Below are 24060 nucleotides of genomic sequence, written 5' to 3' on the forward strand. Positions count from 1 at the left end.
TATGGGCCTTCCACTTGGCTTCAGGGACTGGAAAGCTGCTGACCGGACCTGACCATTCTAATGGCCTTCTTTTGGGGATATTTTGGGTGCTGCTCCTACAAAGGAGGTGGGAAATTCCTGATAGAGAACTCTTATCAACAAAACAGAAGATACGCTGCTAAAAGAAAGCGGATAGAAAAAAAAGGTGGCAGACGTTATAAGAAAACACAGGAAGGTTATAAAGACAACGATGAGCCCCTTAAAATCTGTGAATAAAGCAGGTGTTTGCGTGCTCATGTGGAAACATAATGAAGCCAGACATCTGGGTTATGGTGAAACATGGATTCCCCAACACAATTCTGGTGGCTTTAAATAGGAAAAGATGTCATGCAGATCTTGTTTATCTTTTGATTACTGGTGAATGTGTGTTGTTGATGGTGTTTATTTGTTCACACAGTCTTTGGACTTTCAGTTCTTCACAATGGTACCCGCCTGAGGAAGTGGTCGGAATCGGCCTTGCCCCATCTTGGAGTCTTCCAAGTATATTCAGCTATAGCTCCCATCATCCCCAGCCAGGTGGATGATGGATGGCTATATTTCTAATCCAACACCTCTGCAGGACTCACGCTTGGGAAGGGGATTTCTTTAAAAAAAGAGGAAGAAACTCCAGCCGAACCGTTTTAAAGGGCCTTTGGCATTAAATAGAGGCCACCTCCCCCCCCCAAAACCAAGTCGAACGCACTCATGCGCCAATCCCAAGACAGAGCAGCCGCCCCCCATTGGTCAAACTAGAGGAAGGGGCGGGAAACTAGCTTTCCTCGTTCCTTACTGGAAGAGCGCCGCTCTTCTGTGGACCGCTGATTGGTTTATATCGGAACGAATAAACCCCTCCCTGCCCGCCCGTTGGTCTGAGCTCGACGGCTCTCTCGGCTGCGATTGGCCGACGTCTCCGGTTGTGACACCGTTCCGATTGTTACACAGTTCCCCCGTGACGGGGTTCCCGGAAGCGCGCGGCCGGAGGAAGCGGCGTCCGGGGCTGGAGGAGCTGTTGCGGGCTGTAGCCGCGTGGCAAGCCTTCGAGGCGGCGGCGGGTGCGGGCTCGCGATGGCTCCTTGGGCTGCCGCCGTGGCGCTCCTGGCGGCTCTGCTCCTGAGTCCGGCCCCCGGCCTGGGGGGAGCCCTCGCCGACGACAGCGATTGGGTCAAGCTGCCCAGCAAATGCGAAGGTGAGCGCGCGGGATCGGGGGACGGAGCGGCGGCGGGGGGGGGGGGGTTGGAAGGCTCCAGGACGCGAGCGGCAAGCAGCCTCGGGATCCCCGAGGGAGGGAGAGTCGGGTGGCGGCGGCGCCTGGACGGCGGGCGAGAGCCTAACCTGGCACCCGTTTTCGCGCCCGGCAGCCGGAGCCGGACGGAGGAAGAGGTGCAGCAGCCAGCGGTGTGGTGTCCGTGCGCTTCCTCCTCCTCCCGACGTGGAGGTTGCAGCCGGTGGCCGTGGCCACAACGTGGGAGGGGGGTGATGATGGTCAGTAGCCTCTGGCAGAAGCGTCCGAGGGGGAAGATCGGTCTGCCAGGGCAGCCTCGCCGTAGGAACGGAGGTGCCTCCGCGCTGCTACGTCTCAGCCCTCTTTCCAGGCTGGTTTGCAACAAAGATCACGGAAGGGCGACCAACAAATACTCGTGGCCCCATACTGACGGAATCAGCAGTGGTGGGCTGTGTCCCCTTTCCTTAGAACCATGAAAGTACTGCGATATTCTCATAGAACAGCGAAGTTGGAAGGGGCCCATAAGGCCATCAAGTTCAGCCCCCCTGCTCTGTGCAGGAATACAAGGCAAAGGATATCTGCCAGGTGGTTGCCTAAGTTCCTCTTGAATGCCTCCAGGGTTGGGGCACTCGCCCCCCCCCTCCAGGTCATTGGTTCCACTGTGGTATTGCTCTATATCTGTAGGAACAACTGTGTTCCAGTCTGCAAAAGCTGATGCCAAAAATCAGCCGCCGCCACCTTGTACTAGTCTTTAAGGTGGATGCTGTCCTCTGCCAAGTGATTTGGGTAATGAAATGGTTTATTATGTATGTGTTATTTAAAATACCAAGGAACCGCCATGACCCCTTACAACAGCTGTTCAAGACAGACCATGTTATGCCAGGGAAGTTCAGCTCTTGCTGAGAAATTTGCCTTGGGAGGCCACTGGCAACTCCTAGATGAATATTGGGTTGATGTATTGAGACAACTCCTCTCCAGATTGCTCTAAAGCCTACCTATTTTATTGAGGTGCATTATACTTTATCCTGCAGCATCACAGCCAGAGATGCTTCAGTGGTTGCCTCTTTTCAGAATATTGGAGTAGAATCCCATAGAACCAATACAGCAGTATCTGGTGATATTACACAAAGTGGATACCTTAACCTTGTGGCTTTAAATTAGGAATAAGAAATGTGAGATTATTGTACTGCAGCTCTCCCCTGCCCCCCCCCTCATTATTGATCTGAGAAGAGGCAATGGGAGCTGCTGGCCAGCAATGTCTGGGAAGTCACAAGTTGTCTATCCCTTTTCTAAGCCTTTTCAGTATTTTTGTGGAACTGACTTTAGTGAAAGAGGTGAATAAGAAGTCACATTTGAAGTTGGCTTTAGGGATGGGACAGAGTCATTATGGATTCAGTTCCCTTCCCATCCGTCTGACTCATTTAGCAACCACAAACTAGTCGCTGTTTTATGCATAGTGCACTGCCTAGTTTGAAAACCGTTCTTTATAGGAAAGAGTATGAAACCTTAAACCTTAAGATAACCTTAAATAACCTTAAACCTTAAGATAAAAGTTCTGGGAGGTAACAATAATATTAGGTAATCTTATAAATTAAAACACATACTGATTTCATCAGTTGGGAGTAACAGAAAAAGTATTTTGCTTCAGATGTGTCAGGCAACAGCTCCCATTCTCTCTGACCAGCATGACCATTAAGAATCGTTCATGCATCTGGAATTGTTCAGCGCATCTGGGCATCAGTTTGCATGAAGATTTGGAAGAGGAAATTGGAGAAGAGAGTGGCTTAAAAAATATATTTCCCTTTGAAAATATGTGAGTGAAACTGTGACAGAACCATGCGTTGGAGAAGAGCCACTAGAAGAACTAAAAATGGAAATGCGCTGAAACTGCCTGTGTTCCAGTGCATCTGTTCCAGTTTTAGTCATGCCTGAGCAGCTCCTGGAGAGACGTTGCATGTACCTATCAGTTGCAGCAACACAACTTGACAGCATTATGAGTTATATACTGAATCAGTTATGTAATAAAGATGGATGAAAGCTTGTTGAAGGGTATGGAGAGCATTATAGTACAAGGCACAATGAAATCCAGATTGGTAACATCTAGGGGATGATTGCAAAGAGAAAGAGGATTCTCATCTCTGAATAATAAATGCTGCACCATCCATCGAGGGATGGGAAGGATAAGGAAAAAAACTGACAGCCATCTAGTCAATACCAAAATGCTAAAGTCCAAACATTTGATTTTGATAAACTAGAATGAATCGGGTATGTCTTGGCCTAATATATATTTTGCAGGCTTTGTAGGGGTTATAGCAGAAAGTTAGTAGGCCTTGGATACATTTGGTTTATTCCGGATTATGAAAGTGCAGGATTTGGTTTTGCATATTTTGAGACACGATCTCTTATTTGTTTTCTTCTACGGATAGCGGGAAATCATAAGAAGAAAGTTGGCAAGCCAAGAAGTAAAAGAGTGGGGCATTAGTATAAGTAGTGTAAGAGTGCCAGCATGCCACAGTCAAAGCTATGATCTCTCTGGTAGTCAGATCTTTTTGAGAAGGAGTTAAATGATTGTACTATCCTGTTATCTATTATGATAGTACTCTACTCGCTACTCCCCCCCCCGCACCCAAACCTGAGAAGGTGGCTGCAGCTGCGGGGCTGGTGTCCCAACAGGCGGTGGGCCAGGATCTGGAGCAGCTGGCACTGACGGTGGATCTGGAGTGGGGTCTCGAGGCACCTCCGTGGCCAGGATTCCCCCTTCTGCCACCACTTACACTTCCACCACCGCCACTTACGCTGCCACTACCATCCATGGCCCGCTGGTGTTTTTTTTTCTCCCCAATTTGGGTGCTCGGGCCCAAAAAGGTTCACTGTCAATGGTCCAGGGTGTTCACAATAAGAAAGTTAAGGGAGTGAAAAAAAGGATCTGAAACACAGACTGTCACTGAAAATGGAACTAGAAGAATAAAGGAAATAAGAAAAGAGGAACAAATGCAAATGAAAGACGCTAGTAGCAACGGGTGTGAAAGCTATAATTGTTGTTGGACTTCAGCTCCCATCACCTTTCGAAGTTGGCCAAACTGGCTGGGGATTAGGCAGACTGGAGTCACGGATTCCACAGATTATTTAAAGGATATGTATGACGTGAGTGTTCTCACCACTTGGCACTGGGATGGTATTAAGCCTGTGGACAAAGCATTTGTGGAGTTAACAGTACAAAACTTTGGAATTAAGTCATTTTGTGTGAGGACAGCTCTGCTGCAGTGAATTAAACCACCTCCTTCCATGACCACAGTATGGGGGGTGGACTCCCCTTCACCTGATGTCTCGATGCATGTGTTGTGCAAATCAGTGTTGAGTCTCCCATGTTGAAGAGTGGCAATGTATTCCATGCCCAAACTTCCCAGGGAGGATGTTTCCCTGCTTCCAAGTGCATACCAAATTTACAGGTGTCCAAGACTCAGAAGGTTAAAAAAGAGAGTATACCAGATACCTTGCAGTTGTGGCCAGGCATATATTGGAACCACAAAACGAAGCATCCACACTAGAATCAAAGAATATGAAAGACACTGCAGACTAAAACAACCAGAAAAATCAGCAGTAGCTGAACATGCCCTAAAACAAACTGGACATGAAATTCTATTTCAAAAATACTGTAATACTGGACAACACCAGCAATCATTACGTCACACTGCACAGGGAAGCCATTGAAATCCACAAGCACCAGCAGAACCTCAACAAAAAAGAGGAAAGTTTGAATCTCAACAAGACTTGGCTCCCAGCTCTCAAAAATACAGCGTGCACAAACTCTACTCTGCCACAAGGACTGGGGATCACTACACACAAAAGACCAGCTAATGACACCCATCAACCACAGTGACAGAAAATCTCTCCTTATCACAACAATACACCCACAACAAGACACACTAATCACCCATCTACAGAAAAAGACAAAAGCCTATCTCACAGCCATAAATACTCCACTCCCAAGCCAACTACACCAGAGCACAGAGTGCTGTCCTCTGAAGGTGCTGGCCACAGAGATTGGTGAAACATTAGGAAGCACAACTTTCAGAACACAGCCAAAGAGCCCGAAAAACCCACACCAACCATTAAAAAAGATACTGAATTCAGTAGATAAATAGGTACCACCATGGTGGGAAGGTAACGGCGTTCCATGTCTAGTCATGCTGGCCACATGACCACAGAAACTGTCTTCGGACAAACGCTGGCTCTATGGGTTGGAAACGGGGATGAGCACTTCCCCCTAGAGTTGGACATGACTCGACTAAATGTCAAAGGGAACCTTTAACTTTAAGACTCAGAAGGTTAGAAAAGAGACTTCATTCAAAACATATGAGGAAAGATTTGTCATAGCATAGCTACTGACAAATGTGGCTCCTTTGGTTTGCAGGGGTGGTGCAGCAAAGTAGTTAAGGAAGTCCGAACAGCTAGTCACAGAGCTTGGGCAATTTACCTTTCCAGATCCCAGAATCCTTTAACTGGCATGGACAGCTTTTTCAAATTCTATTCATTGAGAGTTTGTGAGATCCCTGGTTGGAATCTAGCCTCTGACAAGAGTATATTAGGTGGCTGTAGGTCGGCCACAACCTCTCAGATGACTAGGTGCCCTGGGATTTTGAGTATGTGCTTATTTTTCAGCAGGGATGGAGAATCCTTGAGACCCGTCCCCCAGTGTTTTGGATTTCAGCTCCCATAAGTCTCGGCCAGATAAGGGACTGTGGGAATGGAAGTCTGAATAACTGGAGTGACAAAGTTTTCCCCACACCAACCTTATAGGGTTGTTGCATGTAAAGCAGTCTGAACATTTGAATAATCTGTATCAGTTCTATGGGTGACAATCTCCTCTGAGGGATAAGATGAGAGCTCGTATGTGTATTCATTGGTTTGCCTAGTGCTAAGATGTTTGTTATCAGCAATACCAGTTTTGTGAGTGATTGGTGTTATTCACAGTTCTCACCGTTGGTAATTTCTGCATTTAATTTCCCTCTGACTTCACTGTCTGTGGCTCCACCTACCCACCCACCCTGATCTGTGTATTGTATATATACAGTGGTGCCTCACAAGAAGATGTTAATTCGTTTTGCGAAAATCGCCGTCTTACGAAAACATTGTCTTGCAAAACAAAAAAGCCCATTGAAATGCATTGAAACCAGTTCAATGTATTCCAGTGGGCTGAAAACTCACCACCCAGCGAAGATCCTCCATAGGGGCAGCCATTTTCGCTGCCTGTAAAGCAGGGAATCCATCCTGAAAACACAGCGGGGAGCCATTTTGCACAGCGGGTGGCCATTTTAGAACCACCGATCAGCTATTTCTAAATCATCATTTAGTGAAAAATCAGTTCCCGAAGCAGGGAACCGATCATCGTTAAACGAATTTTCCCCATAGGAACATTGTTTTGCGATCGCAAAAGCGATCGCAAAAACTTCATCGTAAAGCAGTTTCGTCGTTTAACGAGGCAATCGTTATGCAAGGCACCATTGTATTTGAAATCTGAATAGCACTTCATGTATCTGGTGAAGTGCGCTGTAGCGTGTGAAAGCTTATGTTCAAACAGGGGAGTTTTCAGAGTGCTACAAGACTCCTTGTTGTGTTCTGTAACAACCCTTCCACTGCTCAGAGAAACAACCAGACCTTAGGGAAGTTTTATTTTTGGACAAGTCCCAGAGTTTTTCACTGGCTTGGCCACTGGCCATGCTGGCAAGGGCATTCTCTGAAAAAAAATACCTTTCTAATTCTAGAAGCAGCAGTCTCAGTCCCAGCAATCCATTTAGATGGCGCCCCTTCTTCGATTATGTAGAGAAGTGCTATCTAGAGCAATGGTCCCCAACCTTGGGCCTCCAAATGTTCTTGGACTTCAACTCCCAGAAATCCTGGCCAGCAGAGTTGTTGGTGAAGGCTTCTGGGAGTTGTAGTCCAAGAACATCTGGAGGCCCAAGGTTGGTGACCACTAATCTAGAGGATACCACTTTACATTACACTTTACATTTTAAGAACACATGAAAAATATTAATTTCCATGAAATAATGCATTGTGAGTCCAGCCAGAACTATATCTGGATGCAAAAATGATGAAACTGAGACTGTTGTACTTCAGTCACATCAAGAGAAGGCAAGATTCTTTGGACAAGACAATAATGCTAGAAAAAGTTGAATGCAGTAGGAAAAGAGGAAGACCAAATATGAGGTGGATTGACTCCCTGAAGGAAGCTATAGACTTGAGTTGATACGAGCTAGGCAGGGCTGTTGAGGAGAGGATATTTTATAGGTCACTCATAGGTTCACCATAAGTTGGAGGCGACTTGATGCCATGTAATAACAATGAAGTTTTGTTAGCTTTTCTTTCTAAAGCCTTTGGTTCAACCTAAGCAGAATCTCTTCTGTGATTTTCCTGAGAGATCCCACTGTAGGTTGAGGTAAACTTTTTTAAAGACCATGGTTACTTTAATGCATTTAGTGTCTCCAGTTGGTGCTATTGAGTTTACACTAAACCACCCCAATCTATCTCTTGTTGAATCAATAACTGAAATTTCTCCACATTTAACTAAGCAGTCTGAGTCTTGTCTCTTTCTAGTGTGCAAATATGTGGCTTTGGAACTGAAATCCTCATTTGATGAAACTGGCAGGACCAAGGAGGTGATTGACACAAAGTATGGCTTTTTGGATGGCAAAGCATCCAAAATCAAGTACACAAAATCGTAAGTTTGCTATTTTTTATTTCACAGACTTTGATAAACTAAAAAGAGGCTTGCATGGCACTGCCTGGTTAATTACAAAAGTACTTGTATGTTGTATTTGATGTATTGAAATCAATGTGAAACAACTGTGTGGTTCTGTAACATTTCCAGGCAGTTAACCAACTGAGTCCTTGTTTAGAGACTTGTGGATGCTTGTGCTGAGAACAGTCTCATCACCAATTGCAGTATCTGCTCAGATTGATGTTGTTGTTTTAGAAATGGAGCTGAAAGTGTCCCTTTCTTGACAGCCAGCTGATGTAATACTGGTTCTCTTCACTAAGAACTTTGAAGAGATGATATCTGAAATAGCTTTTGGTAAACTGACTTGTAGATTTAGTGAGCTAAATACTCCCTTTTCTGTCTGCAGAGACATCCGTTTAATTGAGGTGGTAGAAAACCTCTGCAAGAGGCTTTTGGAGTACAACCTGCACAAAGAGAGGCCAGGAAGCAACAGGTTTGCAAAGGTGTGTCATATCTCTGAATTCTTCTGCTTGCAAACTTTATTATACTACTTTCTTGAAACTCTGTTCTGGACTTAAGTGCTTGGCCTGGGGTTTGGAAACAGACAGGACAGTGGAAGGAGTTGAATACCATGTAAAAAAAACCATAACTTTTATGGATGTTCGAACTGTGTACATTCTTCCATTGTCTAGAAAATGATGGGCTGGTTGTGCTAGGTTTTGCGCTAACAGGAATTCAGATCCCTAGTGAAGAACACTCCGCAGGGAATGAGGGGAAGAGACAGTGCGTGTAGACCTTGACATCATCTCCAATGAACTAGTGGTCTAGCTGCTTAGAGTGGTCTTGTCGACCAGATGGGTGGGGTACAAATCAAATAAATAAACAAACAAACAAACTCTTCAGATAATGCAAACTGAGTAAGATATCCAGGTCCCTCAGTTGGCAGAATGTGGGTGATCATGGAACAAAGGAAGGCTAATTGCCTTAGAGAGAGAACAAAGAAGTCGACAGCAGAAAGTCCGAGCCAGCGGAGCCAACTGGCAATGCCCTGAGGGCTCTTTTATTGACTTAGCATGATTACATCGTATGTTACGAGAGAAGCAGATAGGATATTAGTTACATAACCATAACTAGGATTGGCTAAAATAACCCTTTGATCTTATGCTCTACTTCTAACCAAAAGGACTACTCCACCTGCTGGCAGCTGCCGCTTCCTGCCAGGAGTGTATGCACATCATTGAAGCAGAATGCAGCTACAGCCTTTAAGCAGAAGTTTCCCACAACGGAAGATCTGCTGTTACAAAGGTTGTTTGGTGTAGTAAGTAGACAGGGAGCTTGGAGGTCCTGCTTCGAGTATCACTGAGCCATGAGCCTCATTGGGCCAGTGACTCTCATGAAGTGGAGATCGAGTCCCGTGAGATCATTGAAGGAAGGGCAGCACACAAACATAGCAAGCAATTACATTTGTTAAGTATAGAAGGGAGCAAGTTTCCCATCTGCTGGCTACAGCAGGACTATCTACGCAACTTCTTTTATCCTGGTTCTGATTGGAGGTCACAGTGCATCAAGACCATTGATAAGGAAGATTGCTTGTCAGTCCAAATCTTTGTAGTCAAAGCATGGCAGTTAGCTTTCACCTGGGCATATAGTCATTACTAAATTCAGTGGAATGTCATTTTATACTTTGCTTCTTTGTAACAATCTGTACCTATGTGTACAGTTGGCACTTCTGCATCTTGGCAGTCTTGAAAGAAAGAAGAGTTTGCATGGAATGATGATCTGTCAGCCCTTCTAGGTTGTGTTGAGCTTCCCTTCTCTCGAAGGAGCGATCGTATATTTGGCATTACCAACTCATGTTCATTTTCTTTGTGTTGTTCTTCCCAAAGATAACCTTTGACTACATTGTCTTGTCACTTCAGGGCATGTCTGAGACATTTGAAACACTCCATAATTTGGTGCAGAAAGGAGTCAAAGTGGTGATGGACATTCCTTATGAACTGTGGAATGAAACTTCTGCCGAAGTGTCTGATCTTAAGAAACAGGTATTGTGCTTGGATGAACTTTATGGCTCTAGCACTGAAGCCAGTGCTTGATGTTTCTACAGCAGTTTTGAACAACTGAAGCCCCTGGTTGATCTTCTGGAGCAGTGGTTCTGAAACTGGTGGGTCTCTAGATGTTCATCAATGATTCTCAGAATGTCTTACCAATTACTATGCTGGCTGGGACTTCTGGGAATTGAAATCCAGTAACATCTAGGCACAATAGAGGATATTACAGAGTTTTCCTTTTGAATAGGTGACTTGATAAATTGTCAGCATCTAGGGATTGAAGTAACTGACCTGTCAACCAGTTTTCCAGTCCACGGTCTATATGCAATGCCCCCCAGATGTTCTTAGTCTAAAACTCTCAGATGCTTTTACCACTAAGCTGTGCTGGTCAGGATTTCTGGAAGTTGTAGTCCAAGAACATCTGAGGACCCAAGGTTGGGAACCACTTTGATAGATCTGTGATGCAGCAAACTTGATGATACAAACAGATCTAGATCTGGTCTGAAGAACTTTAAGAGGAGATACAGTTTTATGAACGAAAAGAGCCCTGCTGGGTTAAACCTCTCATCCGTCCTTCTCTTCCTGCATTAGCTAAACAGATGCCCATGAGAAACATGGGATTTCACCATGGAAAGAAAGTATTCTTATAAGGTACCCTAAAGAAATGTTGTTTTAGCCTTGCCTCGGTCAAGCGAGTAATCTTTCGGTTCCCTCTATGGAGTAATTGCTTCTTCCTCCTCCATGAGAAGTATTTAGTCTCCATTTTGTAGGGAGTCAGGAGTTTGCTTGGGTTGCATTGTGGCTGAGCCTCTGTAATGTGTAGCTGCCAACTGCAAGCAGGTGAATATGTGGAAGTAGATATTCTTCTGTGCTGGAGAAGATGCTTTACATGAGGAGAGAGGCTTCTGTAGGAGAAGGCAGTCCCTTAGATATTCTAGCTCTAGAGCAGAACGAATGGCTTTCAGAGGTTTGGAAGCAACAGTTCCTGCTGCACCTACATTCTTCCGAAATTCTTTTTTTTAAAATTGTTTATCGAAAAAGCCTTCTTATGTCCTCTGTAAGTGGTGCGTGTGTGTGTGCGCGTGTGGAAAATCCTTTACAAATGAGTAAGGATTGGGCTTCTGCAGTGTATAGAACCTACCCCCCCCCAAAAAAAAGCCCGAGGGAAAAGGGAATCCTTTGCACATTTTTTTTAATTTTAAGAAATTGAAGATAAAGGAAGCAGAGATACTAAAGAGCTACACATAGGTTTCAGGGTGGTTCACTTTGCCCATTTCTGATCTTTAGAAGTTACATTGTTTGTTTGTTTGTTTGTTTGTTTGTTTATTTATTTATTTATCTATCTATCTATTTATTTATTTATTTATTTATTTATTTATTTATTTATTTATTTAAGCTGCTTCGTGGCGAGTAGACATTCTCTGGTCACTATACAAACAGCCAGGATTCTGAAATTGCAGACAGCAACAACCAAATTTACAATTTGACGTACTAATCAGCAACAAATAGGCAGACATAGTAATAAAGTTACAAAAGGCATCATTTTCTCTGCTGAAAGGAAAACAGTGGAATTATAGTTAAAGCCCTAGTCTAACAGCCGAATTACCTAAACCTAGAATAACATTGTGAATGTTTTAGCAGCGCTCATGGTTTTTTTTTTTTTAAGTTTGAGACCATTAAATACCATCCTGAAAAGTTCCGTTTTAAAAACCTTTCTGATGGTCAGGAGGGATGGTGCTTAGCAAACTGTCAAAGGTCGCTTGTTCCCTAATAAGAGGGCCAGGGCCAAAAATGCTAGATTTCTAGCCTCCCTTGGCGTGGGCACTTTCAGTACCAATAATATGTTATTTCAGCACTCTGAAATATTTACATTGTTTTTGTTCATACGTGTGGTAAACCATCTGCAGAACAACTATGGTGCACCATATGCATATGATTGATTGATTCAATTTTTATATCACCCATCTAGCAAATTGCTACTGTGGGTGATGATTTGTCAATAAATACATAAATATAAGCTAGCACTTTGAATTCTGCCCCCTTTATTAAGCTGGAGTGACACCATGCTGGCTTCTGAGATCTCCCCAGATATTGGCATGCGTTTTCCTCCTAAGCGTAACAAAAATATATATGCTTATTTAACATTTTGAAAATGTTGAAAGGCTAAATACTTTGTGGCTCTTCCCTTTTTTCAGTTTGTAAGGCTGTGAGCAGAGTTTGTTCTTCATTGTGGTACAAGGTGTGAAGTCATAGGCATTTACAAGTCAATAACATACATGGTTGTATCTTATTGGTTAACCCTTCCTGCTGATGGACTGACTGCCTTCCATCAGCAGAACCAGAAGAGGATTGCCTCTCACCTCTTCAAACCCACACACCTTCAGTATCTGCTGTAGATAACTAGAGGACCTTTTAGAGCAGATTTTGATAGTTATCTGCAGGAGGAAGGGGAGGAGAGGAAATCCCCTTTGGCCAAGCAAAAATCAGCTTGCATAACGTTAGATTTTTGCCTTGGGAGAATTCGTTTGTTTGGAAATACCGCAGGTCTTGTGGGAGGCAGTGGGGGATCTAACTTTAAATATATGTTTCCTTTAAATTGTAACTTGAAGGAAGAATTCTGTTGACAGAGTTCTCTTTTTCTCTCTTTGTAGTGTGAGATAATGGTGGAAGAATATGAAGACGTGATTGAAGATTGGTACAGAAACTATCAGGAAGAGGATATTTCCCAATTTCTGTGTGCAAATCATGTCTTAAAAGGAAAAGACACCAGTGAGTTTTTGTTTCGGTGAAGCAAACAGCTGTGATGACTGGGATCCAAGAATATGGGGGGAAATGGGGTATGGGTTGGGGGGGGGAGGTAGGGGTGAAGTTAGAGGCTCATTCCTTTGGGAATAATTCTTGAAGGGTGGTCGGAGTGGGGGCAGAGGAAAAAGTGATTGAGGCAGATTCTTTTTCTCTGACATACGCTTTCTCTTTCTTCCCTCCCCCCCCCCAAGCAGGGGATTGAATGATTTATCCCTTGCTAGTTGTCTGAACCAACTGCATGCAGAAGGTTTTTGAAACTGGGCTGCATTGATTTATATCCTAATTAGCTTTTAAACAGAAGACAGGGATCCCCAGAGAACTCTGGGGAGCATGGCTTCTAGAGCGTGAGAATGAATGAGAAGAGACGAGACAGTCTCTCTAGCAAGCGAGAAAAGTTTGAGAAGTTGCATATAAAAAACTACCGTAAGCAATCGTATGAAAAGTTTTCCTCCCAGTAGCTCAGCAGGCAACAGGTTAGAAACAATTGAAAAAATGACAACTAAATGGCTGCTACCCCCTTAAAGGAGGAGGAGACATCCCTCCTTTTCCTCCTTACCTCTTCTGAAGTGAGGCTTGACACATGAGTGAAACTAAGCAGTAACTTCTAGGCCAGGGGTCCCCAACCCTTGGTCCGCAACCCAGTGCCAGTCCGTGGGCTTCCTGGAACTGGGCTGTGGAGATGAATCTCTGCCCCCCCGCCCCCTGCATGGTGGGTGGGTTGCACTGGCGCACATTCGTGAGCATGACACGCCCACCCACGAGAATGACATTCCCACCTGCAAGCGTAGGGGTGCCCCCTCACACAGAGCTCGCACACCCCCAACCGGTCCGTGGTCCCAAAAAGGTTGGGGACTGCTGCTCTAGGCCACATCATCATATCATAGATGAATTGTGGAGGTTACCAACACAGGATAGCTTGATGATCGCCAAAAAGGGATGATACAGATTCATGGACGGTTATACTGTCAAAGGGTAGCAGTCATTATGGCAATCTTGCGCCCCCAGCATTAGAGATCTCAGGCCACTCTCAGTCCCAGCTGCTAGGGAAGAACACTGAGAGACCGTTGTTGCCCTTATGTCCTTCCTGAGGGCTTCCCAGGGAGTATGGGGTTGACTTCTGTGAGAAACAAGTGTATTGAGCTCAGTAAGCCTCGTGTCTCATTTCACAGGCCTCTTCTTACGTTCAAACACTGTTTCTGCCTGAAGTCTGCCTTGAGTCAGTCAAGATGGCATATGCGTTTCTTCGTCGTTTTTTGATCTCACAGCTATCTTAAAGCAGAGAAGTTGTGATTGATTAGACTCTGCCTGTGCCTGTAAGGCACATGGCTGAGCAAGATTCTGAAGTCAGACCTTCCTGGTCGTCGTCATCATCACCTTTGAACTGCAGAGCTGAAAGGGATCCTATCTTAACAAGCTTGGAAATTCAGCTCACTAAGTCAGGGGAAGAAGAGTAGCAGTGGAGGTCTGAAGGGAGAACAGGACACACTTTGGAAAAGTGAGGTTTTTGACTCTGCCTGCCTGCTCAGAGAATTATGGCCCCCAAATATAACTTTTCCAAACTCTCACACAGAATGGAGAGTGGAGGCCTGATGATTTCCATTCTGTTCATTTAGTTTATACACATTCTGCCTTTCTTCCAGCATTGGGACTCAAGGTGGTTTACAAAGCAGCTTAAAAAAAATCAAATGACACTGAAATTATGAACATTAAATTAGGATTAAATTCATTACAGTAGTAAAATTAAAATTAAAACACTGTAAATTTGGTTTTAAAATATAACACTATCGGTAGTTTTCCTTTGAAAAAAGAACCAGCACATTGGATAAAATCTTGCAATTGGATATGCTTAACTTTCAAAGGCCTGCTTGAATAAACACATATTTGCCTGCTGCCAGAAAGATAGCCAGGAGGGGGAAACCTGCTCTCTCTTGACAAGGAGTTCAAGAGTCTGGACACAGCCTCCAAGAAGACCTTCTCTCGCATCCCCACCAAACAAGCCGCTGAAGGTGGTAGGATTGTGAGAAGGGTCTCCAACAGACCTCAAAGCGGGCCAAGTTGGGATGGAAGGATATGGTCTTTTGGACTGCCGTGTTCTTTCAGATCTCATGACCTTTCTCCCAATCCCCCTCTTATCTTTCCAGGCTGTCTAACAGAGCAGTGGAGTGGCAAGAAGGGGGATTTGGCAAGTTCGGGACAGAAGAAAGGAAAGAAAAAGGAGGGCAAAGGCAAAAAGACTGCCAAAAAGAAAAAGAGTCACGAAGACAAGGACAAGCAGGAAAGAGAGACTGTCAAGGCAAGCGTGGAGGACGCACCTGCAGCAGTCGAGGAGAAAGAAGAGGCTGTTCAGAAGCTAGAGCCACTGTTGCACAGCACCGATGAGCTGTAGGTTGCCAACCCTTCCCTCATGTGGGCTTGCAAGCTTGCCTTCGGGCCACAGAGACCTGCTTTAGCTCATTGGAGTTACAAGATGGCGATTCTCACTTCCCGGAGGAATGTGCAAGTCTGCCCCTGCAGGGCAACGCTCTGCGGTTATGTGAACTTCAGCTATCCAGTGTTAATTCAACCTTGCCCCGGGGCGGAGTGGGTGAAACCCAGATGGTCCCTTTCACACTTGGAGAAGCAGTCGGCCAGAAAGGAGAGAAGGTGAGGGGCTGCCTGCCTCAGCTGGGATGGCTTGCCTTCAAAACCTGAGGCTGCCGCCCATGTTGATTTCCTCCTTTCCTTCTCTGCTTCGACCTTCCAAAAACAACTGGAGGAGGATAGGAGGAAGATGCAAGACAGCAAGATTGAAACTCACTGCAAGCTCACTTTTCAGACCCATGACTAGGATAAGCATCTTAATAATCAGCCCAGTGGGCTACATAAGGGACATTTCTGTAAGTCACTTTGGAAGGTGGGTGGTCTAGTTCTGCTTTTCATAGCTATCATGTTGTAGATCATGTTTTAGATCATTGAGTTTGCTTGGAGGGAAGTGGAGATGAGGGTTCTCCCAGCGGAATTAAAGGCACTCTCGTTTCGCTGCTTTGTTTTGTTAAATTCCTTTTGCCTTTTCCCCTTCTCACCTTAAGGAATCAGGTCCTTTAGCAGCTCTAGTCTGGAGAGTATTTGCAGGTGTTTGTGATGCTTTCCTCCCACCCACCACTTGTCCTCCCTTGCTGCAGAGAATATGCTTCTCATTTCCTAAAGTCCTGCAAAGTGTGTAAATAAATATTTTTTGCATAATTTGTGCTTCTTTTAAGCCCCTGCAGTGGCTTCCTGTTTTTGCATGCACATGGATAATTTATGATGCTTGACATTATCCACTCACTTGTATCATACTGTGGCTTCATGGGATTTTACTGCTTACTTTTGTTCAATGCCTGGGAAAGTTGCGTTTCCTGGAATAGAAGTCCCTGAATCTCCCATCCAGTAGCCATTCTGGCTGGGGAAATAGGGCAGGGGTAGTCCAAAACCATAGTTTTTCCATGTTCTCATTGTATTGAAAGGAAGCCACACAAAGCCTCTCTAAGGGCAAATAATGAACTGAGTAGCATCAGATGATGTAGGAGCCATTCCACCAACTTTATTGCTCATCAGCACCAGTATTTCTGATCCACAGCAAAGGTTTATGACTTTTCTGAGAGAAGTGTGTAGCTTAGATGAAACCTTATGCATCATGGGCTACCTAGCTGTTATCAACATGGCTAGATTAGCCTCTTCCCTCTGCGTTGTTACTTTCTCCACATAGACAGTGATGTGTCTACATACGTTGCATGCTCAAGCAAGAATCTGATTATTTTTCCCCCCATCAATCTTCCTCATCTGTCAAGGCTACACACAATCAGGAGCTTGTCCTCTTCAGATATGTTCCTCTTTCAGAGAAGAAAGGGAGAAAGGAGTGTATAGTCCCTCCTCTTAAGCATGTCGGTAAAGACAGTAACAATGGTACTGGGATATGGTATTTTTAATAGAGAACTGCTGCAACAGCATGAAATGGTAGCCAATTACCCTTCAGATGTTGTTGACTCCACTTACCAGCATCCCTTAGTAGGTGCTATGCTAGCTAGGACCAGTGGGAGTTATAACCCAACAGCATGCAAAAAAGCCACATGCCTCCTGTCTCTAGTCTAAAAACTAAACTGTTTGGAAGGTTCTTATCAAGCAAAGGGGTTGCTCTCAAGTGTTTAAAAAAAGCCATTGGCATGCTATATTTAACTGCAGGCAGTTCAGTAAACCGTGAGTTGTGGGTCTGTGACCCAGAAGGTTGTTGACCTACAGTTCCTACACCTGCTGACAAATTAGCTGTGATTGGTGGAAACTGAAATCGTAAGTTCTGGAGAATCACAGGTTGGCCGTTTAATTTAGACCAAGGTTAGCCAAATAAAACTGTGTAACAGGGCTGTTGAACCATTGGTTCTTGAGATATTTTAGAATACAGTTTGAACCATCTCTACCCGACATGGCCAATGATGAAGGATTGTATGTCAAATCATACTGAGGGCCAAAGATTCCTTAACCCTTCACAATTATCCCAATTGGTCCTTGGAATAATGATCAGTATTTGACAATTGCAAGATTGGGTAGACTGAACCAAAGTTTATGATTAACTGAGTAGACTCAACTAGCCTTGCATTGGCTGATCCAGGAAGGAAATGCCAGGTCTAGATGGTCTTTAAACCTGGGATTGTAGTGCATGGTTTGGGACAAAAGGCTTGCATCCCCTTTTCCAGAAATAGTCTCGAGGCTCACTTGTCCCCAATGGTAGATGGGTTCTAAGAATGATGAGAGATCAGGCTGGCCCCCTCCCTTTTATCCTACCGCTAACATTTAAAGACCCGTCTCTTCAAGGCAGGCTTTTAACAGTCATGATTGAAACCCTGAATGCCTTCTTAGAGTCAGATAGGTTTTAATGTTAACTTGGTTTTAATTATTCAATTTATTTTAATTAGTGTATAGTTTGATTGCTTCTTAATATTTAATTATGTTTTTAATTCTGTTTCTTTTAATATTGTGAGTTGCCTTTATTTATTTATTTATTTATTGGACTTATATACCGCCCCATAGCGCTACAAGCACTCTCCGGGCGGTTTACAATTTAATTGGGTCCTCTCATCGGGAGAAAGGCAGCATATTAAATAAATAAATAAATAAATAAATAAATAAATAAATAAATAAATAAATAAATAAATAAATGTTCTTACTGGCTTAATGGAAGGTTGTAGCTTTAAGGCAGTTACTTTTCTTCTCCCATTACTCTATCCGAATCTGCCTCTCGCTGGTTGGATTTGGGCCATTGGGCCAAATTAACATATTGAAGGAAGGTAACTCCAAAGGACTAAAACTGATGTGGCCTAAAATCACATTCTTTGGACTGGTAAAGCTGATTGCCATTTTATTTTGACCATGAAATACCATAGAGTCTTATGGCATCCATTGGTGTTCTCTGCTAGTTAGTCAGGTTTTTGGATGTTGACCATTGATTCAGAACTGCTGAAGGACTGATACCAAGATAACTGGTACAAACATGGCATGAAATTCATGTCATACGCCTAAAAAAAGAACTACCTTATATTTTGCTGACAATTCCAGTTGAGGATTTGAGACTGTCTTTCATTTAGCCGCCAAGCTGAAGGCTACCTGCTACTTACAAAAAACCCCCAACAACAAATCTATACAAAAGTCTTGTTAATTTATTTTGCAACATCTACCTCACTCTGTCTTTCACTCTAGAACAGGGGTCCCCAACCCCTGGTCTGCGGCCCGGTGCCGGGCCTTGGCCGGACGGAGCTGCGGACACAGATCATCTTCTCCCCCCACACGTACTCACCCCGCACGCTCCCCTGCACAGCCCCTTCGCACATGCACGTGTTTGTGCACATGCCACGTGAGCGCCCCCACCTCTTTACACATGCACGTGCTGCGCAAACGCCCTTTGCCTCTTCATGCATGTTTGCAACTGTCGCGCAAGTGCCCCCTGCCTCTTCGTGTATGTGTGAGAGTGCACGTACAAACAAGCACCACCACTTTGTGCATGTGCATGAGCACAGGGGGTACCGTGCACAGATCCTGTGTCCTCCAACTGGTCCGTGGTGTCAAAAAGGTTGGGGACCACTGCTCTAGAAGATTCGTCCAACTGCTTAAACTGCAGTGAAGCCTCTGCTTGCACCCTGAGCTCAGTTCCATTGGGTTAAGGTAGCTGGCTCGAGGTTGACTCGGCCTTCCATCCCTCCAAGGTTGGTAAATTGAGTACCCAGCTCTCTGGAGGCGGGGTACAATGTGTAGTCTGCATTATTAAGCTGTAAACTGCCCAGAGCACCATGGGGCGCTACATAACCAATTGCTTTGTGTTTTGCTTTTACTTCTCATCTTCAGTCTAGAGACAGTAGGTTACTTATTATTAGTTACATTTATATCCCCTGGCTTCCATTATTGAGCTGTCCTGCTCTCCACTTTATTGTCACAACAGGCCTGTGAACAAGTCAGGCTGAAAGAAAGTGACTAGCCCAAGGTCACTCATTGAGTTCCATGGCTGAGTGGGAATAGGAACCTGGTTCTTCCGGGTCCCATGCCAATTATATATGCACTACGTCATATTTGACATTCCCTTCTTGAACTGTTCCTGCATTTGAACAAACAACCCTCCCCATCATGACCAGTTTACTCATGAATTGCACATTGTTCTATTGAAATTGCTGACTTCACTAACTACATGCGGGTTCCTCACAATGCCTTGTATAGCAAAATGGGAAAGTGACTAAGGTTCCACTCTGAGATAGATAATGTACCAGCTGTGCCTTCTGCTTGGTTAGTCTATGGGTCCTCCTACTATCTGGTGCTCTGGAGTTCCCCATGCCTCTTTGCACATAGCTGAAAATGTCAGCAGAAGGACCAGTGCAGAGCAACACTAACCCGTTGTGTTGGCATGGCATAACATGGCATGTTATTCTGAGCATATCTTGTAAAAAGTTTGAGATGGCACTGTAATTCCCTAAATCAGCCAGCAAGCTTTTTTAGTTACTTGGCTGATGCAAAGGTGTGTGTTTGTCATCCTTGTCTGAAAGTACAGTCCAAAGTAAGCTTCAAGGAAGTTAGGATTGTGTATGTATTCCTTTCAGAGACTTTCAGCCAAACTAAAAGCAATGTGGAAATGTATTCAGAGGATTTTTCAAGAGCTGTAAAATTTGTGATGTTCTCTAGCAAGAGCTTCTTCGTATCAAGTTAGGTTTATTTGTTTGTCTTTGCTACATTGCCTATCAGGAGTGGAAGCCTTCAGAAGCTGCCAGATAGTGCTGAAATCTTGCTGCTCAGTTACACAAATGGCTTAACTTTTGGAAGCAAATCGCATAAGTTAAAAAAAATCTGTAGGCATTATCTGTTGCATACTGAGTTGCACAACTTGGCATGCAACAGCCAATGGAGATTGCCTATGAAGATTTCTTAATTTACGGCAGGCAAGTCACGTCTAGAAGGTACACCGTTTGTGTGACTGTGCAACAGGATTTCAATCACTGAACCACACTCTCGGTTCTTCTAGAGCAGTATTGTCAACTCTGACAGGGAGCAGCTCGCCAGAGTAGCACACATGATTCTTTCCTAACCCTAGCCAAAGAGGCCTGTAATTGAACCAGGAACAATGTGTTACCACTATAGCTTTTCCCCAACACAGTATCCATTGGTGGTGTAATATTCAAGTACAGACCAGGCATAATCCTGCTTACCTTCCAAAATCAGAGGAGCTCGGGATTTCTAGGATAGTTTTTGATGGATCTTCTGTACATGAAAACGGAGTTCTGTCTCACAGAAACCCTCCCCAACAGCTGTCCACTTCCATCATAACAATAAATCTTTCCCTCACTGTCAGCGCTTAGTGGGGTCCTGATGAGAGCCAGTCGGAGTGCTTGCTTTGAAGGTGGTTGCTGTGTTTTGTGACAAATGTCTGTCCTGTTTCATTTCAAATCAGCATCCCTCTTATTTCTGTAGGGATGGATTTGGTGATGTCTTACATAATGTGGCCTTTAATTTCTTTGTGTTGCTTCCCCTTCACTCCAAAACTCTGCATTTAAATATTAAACCAATCTAAATAATTGATGCCAAAAGAACAAAGGTTGATGCTTGGAAAAGAAGCAGCAGGAACAAGGTGGTTGTCTTTGGTGCCCAAAGCAAATATAGACTCAGTGGTCTTATTAATGATTCTGTGTAGTTGCAGTGAGTTGTTTGGTCACGTTGTGTCTTGTATAACTTATGTATTTCTGAATAGACACCTTTTAAAGGCATTGCCAGGGGTAGGGTTTCTACACATGGCAGTTCACTATTTTGGCATATTTGATGCTAAAACAAAGTTGTTCCCAGGTCAAGCAAAACAGTAGTTTCTTAATATAATTCTTGACAACAATTCCAGCTGGCTGGATTGTTCCCCCCACAGATCATCCTTCCTCAGCCAGGTGACTTCAAATATGTTGGACTTCACCTCCCATCAGTTGCACAGAGCATAGCCAAAGATCAAGAATGCAGGAAGCTCTAGTCTAAAACATCAGGAGGACACCCATTTTGCGCAGTCACTGATGGAGAAAGCCATCTGAGCTTGGCTCCATCCTTAGCAGTAGAAATTATCATATAAGGTTTCTTCTATTTGAAGCATTTGTTCTCTGTGATGTACCTGATTCATAGAATCATAGAATAATGGAACTGGAAAGGGACTATAAGGCCATCAAGTCCAACCTCCTACTCAATTCAGGAATCCAAATCAAAGCAGATCTGACAGATGGTTGTCCAAATTTCTCTTGAATGCCTCCAGCGCTGGCACACTCACCACCTCCTGAGGTGATTGGTTCCAGGGTTCTCTAACAGGACATTTTCCTGATATTCAGCCATAATCTGGGTTCCTGTTATCTTGAGCCCATTGTTGCGTGTCCTGCACTCTGGGATAATTGAAAACAGATCCTGCCTCTCCTCTGTATGACTACCTTTTAAGTACTGAAAAGTGCTATCATAACTGGTGTCACTGGTATTTTTACTGCCATCCACACAATGTAAGGTTTATTCCTACAGTGACAAAATCCACGAGTTTCTATAGTTTTTTTTGTCCAGAGACTGCTTTTTTAACATTTTTATTTTTACTTTAATTTTTGTAATGATAATAATGTATTTGCAAAGGCTGTTGTGGATTTTTCGGGCTCTTTGGCCATGGTCTGAAGGTTGTTCTTTCTGACGTTTCACCAGTCTTGTGGCCAGCATAAAATAATAATAATCTTAGAATTGCAAGGTGGAAAAGATCATCTGCAGCACTGAGTCCAGCTTATGTCAAAGAGGCACTGTCGTGGATTGAACTCTCAACCGCTGGCTCCGTAGCTAAATACCTAAACCCCTAAGCTATCCATCAGTTCATTACAGAGAGTTAGTGTGGGATAATGGATATAGTGTCAGACTAGGACTCATGAAATCTGGATTCAAATCCTCAGCCATGAACAGTCATTGTAGTGGGGAGACCATAGTAAACCACTTCTTGAAGATTTCAGATATTCTGAAAATCATACTGCGGTCACTGTAAGTTGGAAGCAACTCAACAGCACAACAACAGAGGCATGATTTACTTTTTTATCAATTTGTTTGGGGTACAGAATTTAGTGCTGTGGCACTTCCCAGTGGAAGGCATTTTCTAAACTCAGAAGCTCCAGTCATAAGTTAGGCTATTGGTTAGCTTTAAACACACACAAAAACAGTTCTAGAAAGGAAGCTCCAACATGGAAGTGGATTTCTACATGCATTTATGGATTTCTTAAGATTTCTTTATAAGAAATAAGCAATTTTTAAAAATGAAATTTGGACACAAATCCTAACAAGCACTGGGGAAAGATGAGATTTAGATTAAATTAAGTTGCTGTCCTCTGAAGATGCCGGCCACAGAGACTGGTGAAACGTCAGGAAGAACAACCTTCAGAACATGGCCAAAGAGCCCGAAAAACCCAGAACAACCATTAGATCCCGGCCGTGAAAGCCTTCGCGAATATATTAAGTTAAATGACTTACATGCGTTTTAATTTACCCAAAGTCCTGATGCCTGGCTTGACAAGTGTTTTTCTAACTCTTGGTTTTAATCAGTTTGACATAAACTTTTTTCTCAGCTAATTTCCTGATGAACTTGCTGCTCTGAGATCACCTATTAGTTTTTTGTGTTGAATTTTAATCTGTATTCTTGTAATTCAGTGCCCCTCCTTCATCTTTCTGGTCAGTGGTTCGAATTCCAGTTTGACAGCCGTTTCCTTCCGAGAACCCAAGTTGCTGAAAAGAAACAAAGCATGCTGCTAAAAACAGAAAACAATACCAATGACAGGAAAGGAAAGTGAAAATAGTACTACTGCTTATGACAAGTACAAAATGCCATATAAATAAAAATGGGACTGGGGCAGCGGAAGCCACAATGTTGATCAGTTTTTACATGCTGTTGCTTCTGACATATGTGGACCCCATGAATGAGTGATCTCCAAAATTCCCTGTCTGCAACAGCTCTGCTAAGCTACTGCACACTGAAAGCCATAGCAACCTTTAGGGAGTCAAACCATCACATTTCTGGACTTCTTTTCCTACTACTTTCCTGGCGTTATTGTCTTTTCCAGGAAATCTTGCGGTCTCATTATGTGCCTTGAGTACAGCCCCAGTCATCATTTTTGCCTCCAGATTAGGCTTGATTTACTCTAGGACTCACTTACTCGTTTTTCTTGCAGAACAGGGTATCTGCAAAGCTTTCCTCCAGCACCACATTTCAAATGGATTATTTTCCTTCCTTTCAGTTTTCTTCACTGTTCAGCTTTCACACTTGTACATAGGTCTTGCTCTACAGTGACATGTCCTTACACTTGATCTTTTTAAATTCCTTCTAATTCAGCTCAGTAACGTCTACCAAAGGGTAGGAAATCTTTGGCTTTTCCAATGTTTCAACCTGCAACTTCTATCAGCCCGATCCAGATCAGAAAGGGATTGTAGATATACTCCTCTAATCCAAGTGGAGAATCAAGAGTTTCCTTGAAGTTTATTGCAGATGCTTTTTGGGGTTTTGGATCAGGAGTTTCTTTCCTATCCCTAAATGGAATTATTAAGGACTAAATTTTGGACCTTCTCCATGCAAAGTATATATTTTATCCTATAATTGTTTTACCCCACTAGAAAAAGTAGAAAGAAACAGGAAAAGAGGAAGACCATACGTGAGATGGATTGACTTGTAGAAGAAGCCATTGTCTTGAGCTTTGAAAAGCTGAGCGGGGGCTGTTCAG

General features: G+C 43.7%; 1 protein-coding gene across 1 annotated transcript; it reads left to right on the top strand.

Annotated features, from left to right (window-relative positions):
- The first annotated feature begins 900 nt into the window (after positions 1–900).
- On the top strand, positions 901–16036 carry CNPY3 (canopy FGF signaling regulator 3). Its single transcript, XM_072988901.2, has 6 exons — positions 901–1204; positions 7838–7961; positions 8368–8464; positions 9881–10003; positions 12661–12778; positions 14956–16036. The coding sequence occupies exons 1-6, from the start codon at positions 1084–1086 to the stop codon at positions 15198–15200; spliced, it is 828 nt and encodes a 275-aa protein (XP_072845002.2). The 5' UTR covers positions 901–1083; the 3' UTR covers positions 15201–16036.
- Positions 16037–24060: the final 8024 nt, after the last annotated feature.

This window comes from Pogona vitticeps, chromosome 1 (assembly GCF_051106095.1).
Source record: "Pogona vitticeps strain Pit_001003342236 chromosome 1, PviZW2.1, whole genome shotgun sequence".
In the NCBI taxonomy this organism is placed as follows: Eukaryota; Metazoa; Chordata; class Lepidosauria; order Squamata; family Agamidae; genus Pogona; species Pogona vitticeps.